Source organism: Nannospalax galili, unplaced genomic scaffold (genome assembly GCF_000622305.1).
Source record: "Nannospalax galili isolate Female #2095 unplaced genomic scaffold, S.galili_v1.0 scaffold553, whole genome shotgun sequence".
In the NCBI taxonomy this organism is placed as follows: Eukaryota; Metazoa; Chordata; class Mammalia; order Rodentia; family Spalacidae; genus Nannospalax; species Nannospalax galili.
In genome coordinates this window covers 1,698,870-1,716,253 of record NW_008336313.1, presented here as the reverse complement: position 1 = coordinate 1,716,253, position 17,384 = coordinate 1,698,870, and the positions used below count along the sequence as shown (strand labels likewise).

General features: G+C 38.9%; 1 protein-coding gene and 1 pseudogene across 2 annotated transcripts in view; both read left to right on the top strand.

The window, feature by feature from the left end:
* Oma1 (OMA1 zinc metallopeptidase) overlaps window positions 1-17,384 on the top strand; it is a 65,243-nt gene that overhangs the window by 5,395 nt on the left and 42,464 nt on the right. For both annotated transcript variants that reach the window (XM_017797613.2, XM_008831025.3), the window contains exons 2-7: window positions 1,371-1,883; window positions 4,818-5,046; window positions 7,832-8,005; window positions 8,096-8,203; window positions 11,177-11,305; window positions 14,713-14,787. In XM_017797613.2, coding sequence (XP_017653102.1) covers window positions 1,390-1,883; window positions 4,818-5,046; window positions 7,832-8,005; window positions 8,096-8,203; window positions 11,177-11,305; window positions 14,713-14,787 — 1,209 coding nt within the window. In that variant the 5' untranslated portion in view covers window positions 1,371-1,389. The remainder of the gene's footprint in view (window positions 1-1,370; window positions 1,884-4,817; window positions 5,047-7,831; window positions 8,006-8,095; window positions 8,204-11,176; window positions 11,306-14,712; window positions 14,788-17,384) is intronic.
* On the top strand, window positions 1,894-4,799 carry LOC103732456 (annotated as a pseudogene).

Genomic DNA, 17,384 nt, shown 5'->3' with positions numbered 1-17,384 from the left:
TTATTATTTTTATTTTATGTGTATGAGTGTTATGCCTGCATGTATGTAAATACACCCATGCTGTGCAGTGTCTGCAGAGGGCAGAAGAGGACGTCAGAGCCCCTGAAACTGGAGTTTCAGATGGTTGTTACCCACCATGTAGGTGCTGGGAACTGAACCCAAGTCTTCTCAAGAGCATCCAGTGCTCTTAACTCTTAACCACTGAGCCATCTTTCCAGCCCCCTCCCCTAGTAATTTTAAGTTGTAAATTATATATTGCTAAGTGCTGGCCACTTCTGTATTCTTAAAACTTAAACTGTTCTTGAGGGTTTTAATTTTTTTTTGGTTTTTTAATTCTAGCATGTGGCTATGAGAAGCAGTTTGATCTTTCTGAGTGATGTTTTTACTAAACTTGTTCTTATCAAAAGGCAGAGAAGAAGCCATTGGATGTTGCTTTTAATCTTTGTTACAGGGGTCATAACTTTCAGTGTAGTACTAATTTACCTCTAAGCTCTTCTGAGTATTCTACCTAATGACCATGATTTATAGATGATAAGGCACTGTGCCCTATACTGTGTGAGCCCTGTATACTGTGTACTGCAATCTCATGACTCTTTCTAGGCTTCAGGGGGATTTTTTATTCATATGACCTGCTAGTACTCAGCTGTTTAGAGAGGGCATCTGTGCATACCTTGAGTTTTTGGCACAGCTCTGTGTTCTCTTTTGTCCACAAGCTCATGCTCCCTGGGTGGGCCAAAGCTCCTGCTTCCTGTCTTCAGGTTAGGGGAGTTATTGGTCGACCATGAGCTCTGGAAACTGTCTTCAGGCAGTATGCTGGGGCATTGTTTCCCATCTCTCAGTCTTTCATTGCCTATTGCTAAGTGTGTTGAAACTTTGTTTTATATGTCCTGCTTTTTCTGCTTATTCTGTTATATTAGGTGGCAGTAAAGTCCCTCTTACTGCATACACCCTGACTACAATCAAAAGTCCCAGGATTTTATTTCAAAGAAATACATTTCTAAAAGATTCATTTTGTAAGTTAGGTTTTTCTATCCCGTTAGGCTCTTATTACCAGCAGATTAAATTAGCTGTTCTTTTTATCTACTCTTGCTTATTTCCCATATACTTTGATGATCAAATAGATTCTCTCCAACTAAAAATTAAAAAAAAAAACAATGAAGAGAACAATTCAAGTCTTGAAAGTAAGAATTGTTATATTCATATTGCTAGTAAAATAATTTGTCCTGATGACAGGCAGTGCTGTAGATGAGGAACCCAAAGAAATTCAGTCTGAAATGTGTTAACGAATATTTCATAAACATTACCTTCCCAGCTTGTTAAATACACATGTTGTTTTCACACATACCTATTTTTTATTTTTTGTGTTCTAGATAATCCAGCAAAAGCAGGATGAGCTTCCTCTGTGGCCTGCAGTCTGCCACTAGAAACTGTTTTCTCTTTCGTGTCAATTCATTCACCAGCTTTGGAAAGTGGAACTCACTAGCGGTAACTTCTGCAGGCTGTGGACCAAGTCGTCAAGCAGCAAATAAGCATCAGAAATGCAACACAGTCCGTCAGTGTGAGTCAGTGACTGTTCTGCCTGGACACTTGCACATCAATAGGGCTTTCAGTAGCAGGAACACAGGATGCATCTCAGATGCCCACAGCAGGGAAACGGGGGTGACTGCCTATACGTGTACTATGTGGAGTGATTCTTTTGCAAGACGAAGACTGGTGGACTTCTCTGTGCCTCCTGCCCTTGCAGCTTTGGGTCCTCTGCACTGCCCTCCCTTAACAGCTGCCAGGAACTTTCACTTGTCGCCACGGGCCCAAGCTGCCCCTGTCCCTCTCTTGTTGCTCATTCTGAAACCGGTACAGAAGCTCCTTGCAATCATTGTGGGCAGGTAAAACACTTTGGGAAAAATAATCTTTTGTGTGAGCTTTTGTGAATTTTTTTATTCACATTTTGTGTCAACTTGAACTAACTCTTAATAATTAAACTTTAGTGTTAATGAAACTATACTTTTAAGAAACCATATCTATTAGTCTTCCCCATACCATTTTTAGCTCAAGATTTAAGTTTCTAAAGGTAGATTCTACCAGTTTTGTTGTGATGTAATAATCGTGAAATAATTTGTTGCATGTAAATTTATGATACAGAAATGGAATCCTTAAAAAATTATGTATTACAGCCAGGCATGGTATTACATGCCTTTAATGTAAACCAGGCCGGTCTGGACCTCAGTGAGTTGCGCCTGCCTCTGCCTCCCAAGTGCTAGGATTAAAAGTGTGAGCCACCATTCCTGGTCAGTAATTCTTTTTTGACCCTGTTTTTTTTTTTTTCCTGTTTTATGAAGATTAAAGGAAGCAAATCATGTCTATAAAGCTTTGTTAACTGTGAAGTCCCTCCCAGCCTTCTCTCTCTGTATTAGCAACCCACTTTACTTTTATTAGGCATTCAAGGTGGAAGGTGGGGATGACCACAGAGGCAATGTAGCATAGCCTTTACTCTGGCACAGGAAGTTGAGATTAGAGAGGACTGGGAGGGTGTGAAAATGCTGAGCAATAAAACCTTTAATGTGGAGAAACAGAACCATACTCCAGGGTTGTGTCATCAATGTCACTAGCAGCAACACCACCAGCAGCCACTGCCACCACCAATGCCTGCAAATGAACAACAAGCTGGCAGCCAACAGGAAGGCTAGACCATTGACCTGAAGAATTTTAGGAAACTGCCCGAGACCTTCACCCAACATAGCAGCCTGTTTGGGGAAATCTTCCCCTGATACCACCAGGGAGGAAAAGAGGAAACTTTATGAGGAATATGGGAAAGCAGGTGTAGTTTTCATTCATAAAACTTGGGCTTTCTTCTCTTGGGAGTGCAAGCTCTAGTAGAAATTGCCAGAGTAGAGCTGGACAGTCTGCCACTCTGTGGAGAGCGGCTGTGTGTGCTTGTTGCCTGCCACAGCGCATCCTTTAGGATGCACAACCTTCCTCAGTATGTGTCCAGTGAACTGTCGGAAGAAGCCTTTTCTGTATTTGGCCAGGTGGCAGGAGATGTAGTCACCATGGACGACCTAGGACGGTCCTGGGAAGAGGCATTGTTGAGGCCTAAGGAAGTCAGTAGCTTGGAAAGCTCTGGACAGATGCAGCAAACGTTCCTTGTCGCTAACCACATTTCCTCAGCCTCTGACTGTGGGCTCCATGGACCAAACAGATGACAAAGAGGGACGTCCTGAGAAGCTAGTTATGAAAAGCCAGCCATATCATAAGGAAGAGGAGCCGGCACCCACCTTTGCACAGCCTGGCTCCTTTGAGTGCATGCCGTGCCCTGGAAGGCACTCGTGAGATGGAGGAGCCGCGACAGAACCAAGTGGACCACAATGTTAAGGAGACTTGTGAGAAGATGGAGACGGAGGTGGAGGCAGCCTTGAGCACGAGGTAATGCTAACGAGGTAGGACTTCGTGAGGTGCCAAGAAGAACTTAGAAAAATAGAAGAGCTGCACAGTCAAAGAGGTTCAAAAATGAAAGCAGCTGGAGCCCAGGCAGGAAGAAGCACTCAGGCTCCATGAAGAAGCACAGCACTGAGAAGGGATTATGCAGCCACAGCAGGAGGTATTCAAGGGAACCTCCCTGGAGGGAGAGAGCAGGAAATACGGATGGACCAAATGTCTATGGCAGGTGCTGTGGCGTAAACAATAGAGGCACTGTTCCTGAAGAAGCTGTTACCCCTGCTTCTCTAGGACCTGCCACTGTGATGCCAGATGGAACCTTGGGATGACCCTAGTAACAGCCCAATGCTTTGTCAAGCTGCTGCAATGGAAGGAACTGGAACAACCATGGTGCTCTGGAGCGGAATTTACTCCATACAAACGCTGAGATACTAGTAGTTTCTTCTGTCCTAACAAGCAGTTGAGAGGACCTCCCCAGTGTTCTTGCTAAAATCATCCATTTCCTTATTTTTCATGGGTCTGATCTTGTTACCGTTCCCTCTTCATATTCTAGAGAAGATGGTAGAGTTTGTACTTCTGAGTAGCACTGGTTATTTCCAATCAGGGCTGAGGTGGTTTTCCTTGTTCCTCGCTGGAGCCCTGGCAGAGCGTGCTGGAAGTCTGAGGAGCAGTGAGGAGAGTGTTGAGAAGGAGAGCTTTGTTGGCCCGCCTCCTAAGGTGTTTACTCGATTTAGCCTTACTGAGTGGTTGAGCAGTCACTGTACTATCTTGCCCTTTATTTTTCCTCTTGTGACCACTGTGACCGTGGACAGGTGGTTTTCTGTAACGTGGTTATTAGGAAGATTAAATGAGATGATGCGTGCTGTGATTAGAAGTGTATTTTGATGTGGGAAAGAGTAAATGTGAGCCAGTGGTAGTGGCAGTAAATGACCCCCCTTTAGTGTTGCCTTTGCGGTAGTTGAAGAGGAAAACTCAAATGAGCCTTAGGATTAAACAAAATTTGACTTCTTTATTTTTATCGTACATGTATGAGTGTTTTGCTTGCATTTATGTTAGTGTACTGTGTGTGTACAAAGCCTGTGGAGGCCAGAAGGGGGTGTTGGGTCCCCTGGAACTCAAGTTATAGATGGTTGTTAGCTGCCATGTGGGTACTGGGGACTGAACTGGGATCCTCTGCAAGAGCAGCCAGTGCTCTTAATTGCTGAGTCGTCTTTCCAGTCTCTGGTTATAGCTTTATATAGTTGATTATTTTTCATCCTGTAAGAACTTTATAAATTAAAAAGGCTGTGTGTATAGCGAACTGTAAAAATTCTAGCACACACATCTGGGTTTTGGTGATACGTGACCACATACTATCAGAACTTTGAGTTTTTGTCTCTGTTTAGAGGTGTAAGGAAATGGTGGCAAGCACTTCCTCCTAACAAGAAGGAGCTGTTTAAAGAGAACCTCAGGGAGAAGAAGTGGAAGTTGCTCCTTGGCCTGAGTGGTTTTGGGCTGCTGTTTGTGGTGTTTTATTTCACTCACCTGGAAGTGAGCCCAGTCACCGGAAGGAGCAAGCTACTGTTGCTGGGGAAAGAACATTTCCGACTTCTGTCTGAGCTGGAATACGAAGCAGTAAGTAGTCAGAATTGCTGCGCCCTCGCTAAGGTCGCACAAAGCAGGGGAGCCTCCGAAATGTGGGTGCACTGCTTTATTGAGTGTGTTTCATACAATAGTTCTTTATCAAATTTAGACCCCCCCATCCATGTTCCCCTATAGCACCCCTCAACTGGACCTCATACATTCTGTCATGTATGTTAAGTCCTATCTGGTCAAGCGTTTGTACCCAGATGTCCTTCGGTGCAAGTTCATCCACAGGAGTCTAGTCTGCAGTCTCTTATTCTTTAAAACTTGGCCAGTTGTGACTTTCTGTGTGCCTCGCACTCTGTTGTATAAAGAACCTTTACTGGTGAGAGTTGAGAGATGCATTAGTTTTCTCTCTACCCCTTGTTCCACTATGTTCCATGAGCCTTAGATGTAGAGGTTCAACTGTAGATGTGTCACCTGGTACTGGGCATCTCAGACGTATATTCCCTGTGTCTCACCAGTTGTGGAATTCTGCAGTAGCCTCCATCTGATACAAAAAGCAGCTTCTTTGATGAGTGGTGTATGATATTATTGTCCGTAAATATAAGGATCCATATTTAGCATATGGTAGGAAATCTAGAGATATGAAAGAGATATGGTTTTCTCTAGGATCGATGTCCTCTCTTGCCATGTGTATTTGGCTGAGTTCACTCCCATTGAGAGGGCTTTAAGTCCTATTAGACAGCTGTTGATTACCTCCCAGCTAACAGTGCCACCACTGCACCAATAGAGGTAGTTTGCCATGCCGGGTTATTATGGTTGTGGTTATTAGGCTTTAGGGCTAGGTTGGACCATTGCTTATTTTTCTCCCTTGACAGTTTGCATATTATCATCTAGCATTATGATAGGTAAACTTTGGGTGGAAGGCTTCCAGGTCAGTTCCTGCTCCATTGCTTCAAGTCCTGTATCCAAAGTATGTCCTATCTTCAGCAGTAGGGTCTTAGCTACTAGTTCTGGGAGATAACCTAGAGATTTGGCAATAGCCTGTGTTATTTTGGGGGTCTCCTGGACCACTCTCACCAACTACCGTCTCTTCTGTCTGGCACTGTGTTCCTTGCCCAGCAGCTCCCAGGTATATACATGCACTGATGTTTAGACACTGTATGTATACTTCTCATGGGGTTTCAGGGGCATCATATTTCCCTCTGGGTTTCCAAGCCCCCCCAAATGCTTTTATCTCTGCCCTCTTTTCTTCCATCCAGCCTCCCTCCTCCCTGTCCAGTTCCAGCTCCCCCATTATCCCCCAATAACACCTACCTCCCACCATCCCCCCTTTCCTGACCTCCCCCACACCATGGCACTTGTTTAATCTAAAAATGTTGATATGAGAATTCAAACATGTCCTTAAGAGACATTATAAAGCTCTGTAATTACATACAATCTTAATTCTTTTGGAAGAGTTAACAATGGGCTTTTTTTCATTTGTGTATATTGATGAATTATATTTAAAATGCTAATTGAAATAGTCTTTTAAAACCATATTCTATAAAATATATTTTTATGCATCTCAAAGAGGGAAGTTATCAATTATTGATTTATATGCTAATGAAATTGTATATTTTTTGGAAATTAATATGTGTAAAACATCCTTAAATTTTCTCAGTGTCCATGAATAAAGCTTCAGAAAAATGTCTTCAAATATGAGATAGCTAGTCTTTCTTAGCAGTCAATTTTGTTTTTCTTTTTTGAGTCTTACTGTGTAACCCTGGCTGGTCTGGTGCTTTCTATGTAGACTAGGCTGACCTGGAACTCACAGACCACAGATCTGTCTCTGCCTCCCAAGTGCTGGGACAAAAGACATGTGCTAACACACCTTGCTGGCTAGTCAATCTTAGTGTCATGTAGAGAAAATATGCCCATTCATATTCATGCTGAGGTTCCAGTCATTTCCTTTCAGTGTAAATAAAATAAAACATTTTGAAATTAATGAGATTATTTATTTATTTATTTATTTATTTATTTATTTATTATTTTTGATACAGGATCTTTCTGTAGCCTCAGCTGGCCTGGAACTCACTGTGGAGACCAGGCTGGCCTCAATCTCACAGAGGTCCACCTGCCTCCAGGATTAAGGCATGTGCCATTACGCCCCCCCCCTTTTTTCTTATAAAAGTTTAACCTCTGTGTTTTGTATAGAGTGTTCTTCCACTTAGTGGATTATGAAAGCAATTAATTTTCTTTTGTATTTTACCTTCTTTGAGACAGCATCTCATGTATCCCAGGATAGCCTCGAACTTACTGTGTAGCAGAGGATGACCTTGAATTTGGAATCCTCCTGCTTCCAGCTTTCCAGTCCTAGGGTTACAGATGTGCGCCACCATACTTGACTTATCTTGTCCTGAGGATCCAAGGCTTCCTACGTGCTCGGCAAGCACTCTGTCACCTGAGCTACATCCCAGCCCTGCGTGTTTCTTTTTATTATGTGAAATTTTCAATATGAAATCTTTGATGTGTGGGCAGTTGTGTTTTCTGAAGTGTTTAGGAAAGTAGAGATATTTAAGCATTTTATTTCCATATAGATTAATTGAAAAGAAGAATAAAATTTGTTTTTAACATATTTATGTGAAGGAATCTTAGAATTTATTCTTTTGTGAGAAACCATCCTGCCTTTGCATGAATAATTCAAATTTCAGAAATTTGAGTGTTTATTATGTAAATTTTTGCATAATTCAAAATTAAAATGTTCAATAGTAGTCAAGTACCTTTCCATGAAGCAGAATAAGCATTCTGTAGTGAGGAAGCTCTTAAACAATACTGTAAAAAAATCTTCTAGTGGATGGAAGAATTTAAAAATGACATGCTGATGGAGACGGACCCACGATATCTGACAGTTAAGGAAGTGGTTTATCATCTAACTGAATGCAATAAAGACATCCCAGGGATCTCGGAGATCAATTGGGTTATTCATGTGGTCGAGTCCCCAGATGTGAATGCCTTTGTGCTGCCAGTAAGTAAATGTTTTCAAATACATTTTTATTGCTAAATTTAATGTCTCTATTTTGTGGTATTCTAATTGCTTGCTTTCTTTGTGGCACAGAATGGACAAGTGTTTATTTTCACTGGGCTTTTAGACAGCGTAACTGATGTCCATCAGCTTTCCTTCCTTCTCGGCCATGAAATTGCTCATGCCGTGCTTGGGCACGCTGTAAGTACCTAAGGTCGTATTCGGTGGCTGCTGGGCTGCTTTGAAATTAGCAAGTTGTATCTTTTAAGGAACTGAATCTTTTCAGTTTTTCTTCTTCTTTTTTTAATGACAGAAAGTAATTGCTGTATTTTTGTATCTTGCCTGAAACAAGTACGATAGCTAATTTTGAGATTCCTTGCAGTCTTTAGTATATGATACTGAATAATTAGTGTTTCTCTTAAGCACTGTTTTTATTACCTGTCTCTTTTGCTAAAAAGTAATTATTCTCAACCTCTAATTATTTCACATTAAAATTTAAACTTTCCACAATTATTAACATACTTGTAATCTAGTCAGAAAATTAATTGTTGGAAAGTGATATTACTATTTAAGTGGTATATCAGTTTTATTTCTTATTCATTCTCTAAAGATAGCTTAGAATATCTGTGAAAATGTCTAGGTGATATGTAATACATAATTAGTACAGAGTGATAATGACACTTTGCTGTATTAGTTTACTGAGATTAATCTAATATATTCCTTCTCATTCACAACTTTAATACCTCCCGAAGTATGTATTGACTCTCCCTAGTTTATACATGAGGAAACTAATGTTTAAAAAGACTGACATCACTGACATGAGAAAGGGGCTACATAGGTCTTTAATAATACATAAAACTTATTTGTTTTACTCATTTTTAATTGCTATTCACTAAAATATGAATGACTCTTTTATCCATATAATTAGAGAGAAGACTGTTCTTTAATTGAAACATAAAGGTAAATATTTCTGAAAGGATTACAAAATGTTAAATCAGAAATGCAAATAATACTAACTTCAAATGGAAGCCATAATGTTTATTAATCTTTCTCAAAGTCATTTAAAATTCTACCTATTCTTTAAGGGACTAATAAGATGAGCTGGGCAGAAGTTGTGCTTTTTCTGAAGCATTAATAGTAATAATTTCTGTAATTTCTTCTGAGCTACAGGAAAATTAAAAAAAATATTTTCTTAAATATGAGTGAGGATAAATCTAAGCAATAGGAATAGTATCATATGCATTCCAGTATCTCTCAAATAATAGTGTCATGACTGCAAAAATGAATGAGCTTTGGCTGTTACACCATTTAGAAGGTCTGCTTGATTTTGGCATCTGGTTCATGCCTCCTAGTCACCTTAGAGTCATGGCCTCCATCAGCGCAGAAGAGCAGTCAGATGAGGCACCAAATGCAGCCCTGATAGAAAATAGTAATGTTTCTTTGACAAGGTCTCTGTTAGCAGTACAGTATTTTCTCTTTTGGAAGTCTTAGTTTTGATTAAATATAGTCTCATGTTGTTTCCTTTGTTCTACAAATACACAGTTAAAAATTCTAGTTTTCTAAGACTAATAGCAATTTTACTCTTTAATAATTAATAGCAATGTCATTATATTCTGCAATATCTTTGTCATTTTGACTTCAGTCTTTCATGTTAAAATAATTCCATAATTGTGTTTTACAACTAATGGCTGTTACAATAAAATAGCTTGTTTTGTGAGGATAGATTATATTGCTAAATATAATGTCTTTTTAGCTTTCAGGCAAGTAGTGACTGAGATTGTCAGTATCAGCATCATGTTAATGTTTAGTTACTAGTCAGCTTTCATAGTGATATATTAAGCTTACATCAGACATTACTATGCAAAACAAATATATTTAAAACCTTTTATTTATGTGTTTGTGAATGCCAATGTGTGCAGGTACCTGCAGAGGCCAGAAGAGGTAGTTGGATTCCCTGGAGTTCAAGTTAGAGGTGGTTATGAGCCACCCAATATGAGTGCTGGGAACCAAACTCAGGTCCTCTGGAGAGCAGCAAGCGCTTTAACCGTTGAGCCATCTCACCAGCCCCTCAAAGCAAATATATTTTGTAAACCTTTTGGTTCCTGCTATATGTAAATATGAAAACTCACAGAATCCAATTTTCTAGTGAGAAATACCAAATGTATAAAATTGAAAACTTGTATAAATGGGTTACATTTTTAAGTATTAGGTCATAAATCCCCAAAGTCTTTTATTTAAAATAAATTTGCCTTTTTCTGAGTTGTTCTTAGTGTTAAACACTTCTTATGTTGCATAGTTCTTAGTCTTCACTTAGAAACAGAAGTGTAATAAACATGTTCATTTATTCTTTAGAAGAATATAGTATCTACATCAGAAACTAAAACAGCCTGGGCTTAATTTTTTCTTTTGTTCTTTCACTAATATCTGTGTGAATTGGGGCAGTTTCAAAAATCTCCATTTCAGTTTCATTATTTATAAAATAGGGATGATTATACCTGCACAGAATCGTTCTTGTTAATATAAGGAACTATAGGTTAATGAACCTACCATTTTCTCTGACAATTAGTAAGAAGCTCAGTAAAAGTGAAGTGTTAATTTAAAGGCATAAATGGACTTTGAAGTATGTAAGCAAGCAAAGAAAACAGCCTAGGAGAGGGAAGTACACTGATGAAAGACATTTGGACCTTTTGGTTGGTGAGATGGCTCAGTGGGTAAAGACCCAGGCTGCCAAACCTGAAAACCTGAGTTTGATCACCAGGTCCCACATGGTGGAAAGGGAGAACTGACCCCAGCAAGTTGTCCTCTGACTTCCACATGTACAACCATGGCTCACCCAGGACCCCCCCTCACAAATAAATAAATAAATACAACAATAATAAAAAACTGGACATGGTAGTGCGTGCCTTTAATTTTAGCACTTATGTGGCAGAGGCAGACAGATTTCTCTGAGTTCGAGGCCAGCCTGGTCTACATAGTGAGTTCCAGGCCAACCAGAGCTACATAGTGAGACCCTGTCTTCAAAACACAAAAAAGCAAACAAAAGCAGAATTTGATATTAGCTGGTACAGCCAGTTAAACACACATAATTGGTGTAATTCGCATGATAACTAGAAGGTATAATGTGTACTGTCTCAGTTTGCTAAATGTGATCTTTATTGTTTTGATTATTCTCAGGCAGAAAAAGCTAGTTTGGTTCACCTATTGGATTTCCTTGGTATGATTTTTCTCACAATGATTTGGGCCATTTGTCCACGAGACAGTTTGGCAATTTTGGGTCAGTGGATACAGTCAAAGTTGCAGGAGGTAAGTCCGAGATTATAATGTAAATTTATAATGGTCTGTGGTGAAGTTACTGTAAAGCAATGTAGACCAGAAAGATTTTCACATTTTGTCCTGAAATATGGGTGCTGAATTTTGGTGTCTTTTAAAAAAATTATTTTAGAAGATATTCTTATATATGTGTATTTTAAATAAAGGAATAGTACAGCGGTCTGGTGATATATAAGGATTGATTAAAAGGGCTACTACGGGGGCTGGAGAGACGACTCAGTGGTTAAGAGCACTGGTTGTTCTTGCAGAGGACCCGGGTTTGATTCCCACCACCCACATGGTGGTTAACAACCATCTGTAACTCCAGTTCCAGGGGATCTGAAGCCCTCTTCTGACCTCTGAGGACATTGCACAACATGAGTACACTTACACACATGCAGGCAATGCACACATACACATAAACTAAAAATAATAAAATATTTTTTTTAGAAAAGGGCTACCATGACGACTTTGGGTTGATGTAATTTTTTTTCATAGTTGTTGGTTTTACAGAGAGAGAGAGCATAGTCACTGGCCCTTCCTTTCCTTCTGTGACTGTGGACCCTAGTAGATAGTCCTTCAGATGTTTGCATTTTGATGGAGAACCCTTTAAAGAAACCTGAAATTTTAATGAGCCTGGGGCTGGTTGCTCTGCTTTACCACCGCCCTTACTGCTTCCCTCAGTGAACCCAACACTGCCTTGAAGCATTGAGAAGACAGTTTTGCCCGGTGTTTTAGTGCTTATGTATAATCATACCGTTTCATATTTTTATTAAGTCTCTCAAGTTTGTTCAAAATACTACATTACTGAGGATCAGTCTTGTAATCTTCACAACTGCATTGTTAACCAGATTAATTATTTAATTTACATCTTCAAATATTTCCTCTTGTCCGGGAGGTTTGATTATTTAGGAACAGCCTGATGTTAGCTTATTTAATGATTTGTTGGAGCACACATCCGTGTACCATATGGGTGCTGTTCAAATCTAACGTGCAGCCTGCTTGAGACAAATTGCTCTTGAGCAGTTATTTATTCAGCGTTGCCGTGTCACACAGCTTCATTTAGATCGAAGCGATGGTCCTCATGTCGAAGAAGAAAGGGTAGTTAGCGCTTAGGTTATAGAACCTCGTATTTTGAACTTCGTTCCATCAGTGACCTGTTGGACTGTCAAAGGAATTAATGTAGTTGTCCCCTGTTTATCAGTAGATGGTTTTTAAGTTATAAAATCAAAAGATTTGATCACAACAAGGGTAACTTATAGCTGTTTTACTCTTGAAATACTTAATGAATCCTGCCTCTTCAGTGTAATTTTTGATTTAGTAATTAAACTGAAGATAAAATGGGTGCCTTTGGTATGAATTCCTTTTCGCTATATTGAGACCCCTTAGTGAGTTTGTTGGCAAGAGATGTTTTTCTCTCTGCAGAGCCATTTGAGAGCAGACAGGGTGCTGACGGTGAAGTGGTTGTGGAGTGAGCTTGCCTGCATCCGTTTGCCACACGTTTATTTATTGTGGGGAATGAAGGGTACTAAGGCGCTGCTAACTGAGAACTACTGATACTTTGGCCTGTACTGCTGTTGTTTGAGGATTTGCGTTGGTGTGTAGGATGTTTTCTAGCATCTATGGCCACTCATTAGATGCCAGTAGTTCTTGCTTCCCACAGTGCTGGCAACCAAAAATGCCTCCCAGAGCTGGTGTGGTAGCAAACACCTGTAGTCCCAGCTACTCCAGAGGCTATGACAGGAGGCTTGTTTGAGCCCATGAGTTCAAGACTACTTAGGCAACACTGTGACCACATCTAAAAAAAATAAAATAAAAGTGTCTGGAGAGAAGGCTCAGTGGTTAAGAGTACTGCCTGCTCTTGCAGAGGACCAGCGTCAGTTCCCACTACCTACACGATCACTAAAAATCATCCTTAATGCTAGTTCCAGGGGATCTGACACCGGTTTCTGGCCTCCATGCGCATTGGTACACTTATATATGTGCAGGCAAAACGATCATACACATTAAAAAAATTAAAAAACTTAAAACCCCAAAATTCTAAACATAAGCATTCCTGACAAACAAAACAAAACAAAAAATCAAAACAACAACAACAACAAACCATACCAGATTGAGAAGCACTGATTTCAGACATTTAGCATAGTACCTGCCACAAAGTAAGAAGTCAGTCAGTATGTCAGTTAATTGTATAATTGGTTCGTTTAATCCTACGTGCAAACCTAGGAGTTTGTCATTAGCTCCATTTTATACCAACATCTGGTTCTGTTGGCTCTCCTTGAAGCCAGTGTTCAATCTGTATATTTGTACACTCAATGGGGCACATGCAGACTGTCCATTGAGAATGAAGGCAGTGTAAGTTATAGTTCATCAGCTTAAATCAGACATGCTTGAGGAGGAAGTCATAGTCAGTGCTCACATACTGGATCAGAATGACTGTTACTCGAGCCGTCACAAGCATGTTGTTGCCTTTGAAAAATTGCTTCCCCGATGAATAGCTCTACTCTCAAAAGTCTTGCCTGTTGATCCATCTACAAAGTTGTTTTTGTCCTTACTGAAAATTATTATTTAGCTGGAAAGCATTCTCATAAATACAAGTAATTAGGAAAATTAAAATGAGAATATCTATTTGCATATTTTTAAATTTCAAGTCAAAAGAAAATTTCATTTTTCCAACTGATCAATACTTAGAAAAGGAAAAGGAAATTAAGATAATTTATCAAAGAAAGAATGTTCTGCTATATGGTTAATTTCCTTGAAATTGTCTGCTAATGTCATTGGCTTTTGTATACCTATATTTTTTTTTCAATTTTCATTCAGAACTGTTAGATCAGATTTCCTTGGCTGTATTAAAAGGCTTCATCAATAAACTTTCTTTTTTAAAAAAAACTTTAAAAAGTTTCTTTTAATTTTTAAATTAAAAAAAAATTTTATGTGTATGCGTGTATTGCCTAAATGTAGGAAAGTGCACCCATGTCATGCAGTGCCCGTGGAGGTCAGAAGAGACTGTCGGATCCCCTGGGACTGGAGTTACGGACAGTTGTTAGCGGCCATGTGGGTCCTGGGATTCAAACCCGGGTCTTCTGCAAGAACAACCAGTGTTCTTAATCGCTGAGCCATCTCTCCAGCCCCATGAATAAGCTTTCTTAAGGACACTGTTCAGAGCTGGAGATTGTAATTAAAAGAGTGGAAATAAGCTAATGATAATATAGTCTGTTCAGAGGTATGTATGCATACCTTTTCCTATGTTCCCCTATTTTTGAAGTATTAATCTAATGGAGAAATAAGTGCCATAGAGTATAGACATTTTATTCTATATTCTTTAGAAAATCAACATTCATTTAAAATTTGTCATGAAATAAATCACTGTAATGGAGTTTTTCTGTCTTGTTTCTTCTTAGTTTATGTTTGATAGACCATATAGTAGAACACTGGAAGTTGAAGCTGACGAAATTGGACTACAGCTTGCTGCAAAGGTAAAATGATTAGTAGTTGAAAGTATAGTGTCGTTCATGCAGTAGAAGCAGAATGTATGTTGTGTTAACTTTTAGCATTAACTTTTAATACAGGCAGAAGTGCCCTGTATTAACCCTTTGTATTAATCAGCTTCATAGGACTACAACAAAATACTGGAGATGGTTCACATATAGTAAGAAAAGGTTTATTTAGCTTCTGGTTGTGAAGATTCAAGGGCATTTGTTTATTTCTGGTAAGGATAGAAGATGGCACATTTGGTTACATCTAGAACCAGAGCAGAGCAAAGGAGATGGCAGGCAGGGTGGCACAATCCCTTTTTAAGGGCACATCTGCACTGACTTAAGAATTTCTTCTTGGCCCCACCTTTTGAAACGTCTACCTGTATGTCGCCCTGGGACCAAGCCTTCAACCGCAGTGGACCCATGGGGGTCACTCAGACTTTACCCAACGATAGTTCTTTCCACACAGTATTCATTAATCTATAAAATTTGAGGGTTGTGGCTCTTAAAAGAATAAGTACATAACAATAGTCACCTAACTCTTCTATATCTGAGGCTATGTTGTACCTTTGGCAATATAGAAGATTATGGTGCTGTAATTAGGATTTATTAGTCTAATCTTTTAGTAGGAAGAATTTCTTGCATATATGAAATTTTTTGGTTGTAGACATGAAGTATGCAAACTGAAAATTGAAAACATGGATACACCACATCCCACCCCTCTTCGCCTGCATGCCTTCTGGGAAACTAGCACTGCCTGCTTTTCTGCTCCTTGTTTCTCTGACCTAAGGAAGTTTTTTGAGTAAATAAGATAGAATATAGCTGTTTTCCTTCACCTGGAGAAAGCTTAATCCTGATGTAGCCATGATCAGGCTTCTAAGCAAACTGAGCTTTTACTGTTAGCTGTACTGTAGAAAAACAGGCATTCAGGTTATTTTTTGCTGTGGCAGATTGTTTTATTTGTATAAACTGCAGAGAAACTCTGGGTCTTTAATTTAAATTGGCATTGCTCATCTTTTGAGCAGAACTCTTCATACCTGATTGTTTTAATCACCTGTGATCACTAAGTTGTTATTAGTAGGATATTTTAAAATGAGGGTAAACATGCTAGTTTACGTATTAAATTCAAATTTTATCAGGCCCTTTGTTGAGTTTCCAGTAGTATTAATTATTAAAGGTCACTATTATTTAAACCTCTCATTGTGAGTCTTAATGGATTTGATTTTATAAATCATAATATATATTCACAGAAGTGAAAATAATTCTGGGAATGTCAAGTAAGTAGGGTTAAGTGATTGTATTAAGACTTCATGCATTAAGAAGTTATTACATTAACAGGGACTGGAAAGATTGCTCAGTGGGTAAGAGCACTGGCTGTTCTTGCAGAGGACCCAGGTTTAGAACTCAGCACCACTATGGTGGCTAACAACTACCTAAACTACAGTTCCAGGTGACCTGACCCCCTCTTTTGGCCTCTGTAGGCATTGCACACATGTGATACATTTACATACATGAAGCAAAACACATACACATAAAATAAAAATAAATTTTAAAAAATTATTAAGATACAAAGATTTGCTGTATAGAGTTTCCTGACGAGGATATACTTTTGTGTCAAATTTTTCCTTTATGTTAAGTATGTTCTATATTTGATTTAAGAGTCTTTCATTTACCTTATAAATTACTGTATTATTTCTGATAAACTTCATTGTTATATTAGCTTTTAAATGTTATACGAAGAAATGATCAAGGTAATTTTTTGTATGGATAGGTAATAAACTCAGCATCACTTATTGAAGAGTAGAGCTGGACATGGTGGCACATATTTGGGAGGTGGAGGCATGTGGATCAGAAATTTAAGGGTAGCCTGGGATACATGAGATTATCTCAAAAGAAAATAAAAAAGTCATTTTTTCACCACTGTCTCTTTATCACAGAGGGAGTGGTGAAAAACTGCATTCTCTTGCATTGTCTTGTTACTTGTCTTTCAGTTAGTACCACATCATCACTGAAGCTTGTAAGGTTGAAATCCAATAGCTCTGTCCTCTTGTGTGGTTCTACAAGTTTGAATTGATGTTCCAGGACCCTTGCATTTTTGTATAGGTTTTATAATGAACTTATTCAATTATATGTCCATATAAAACTAGCCTGGAAATTTTGATGGGAAATGTGTTATGCTTATACATCAGCTTGGGATAGTTGACCGGTGTCTGCCATATTGAATTTTTCTATTCATGAATATAATGCATTTGTCATTTATTTAGGTGTCCTTTAATTTTTTTTTTTTTTTTGGTCTTTTTGAGACAGGGTCTCCCTGTAGCCCCAGCTGTCCTGGAACTCACTATGTAGACCAGGCTGGCCTTGAACTCACAGAGATCCACCTACCTCTGCTTCCTGAGTGCTGGGATTAAAGGCGTGCGCCACCGTGCCTGGCAATTTTTTTTATATTTGTGAGTAACATTTACTGTTTTACATGTAAAGTTTAATAAAAAATTTTTTTAAATTATTTATTTAATAACCGTATAATTAGAAGAAGCATTTCATTACAACAGCATTGACATATTCAATAACAATTTCCAGAGCTAAGATGCATCTCT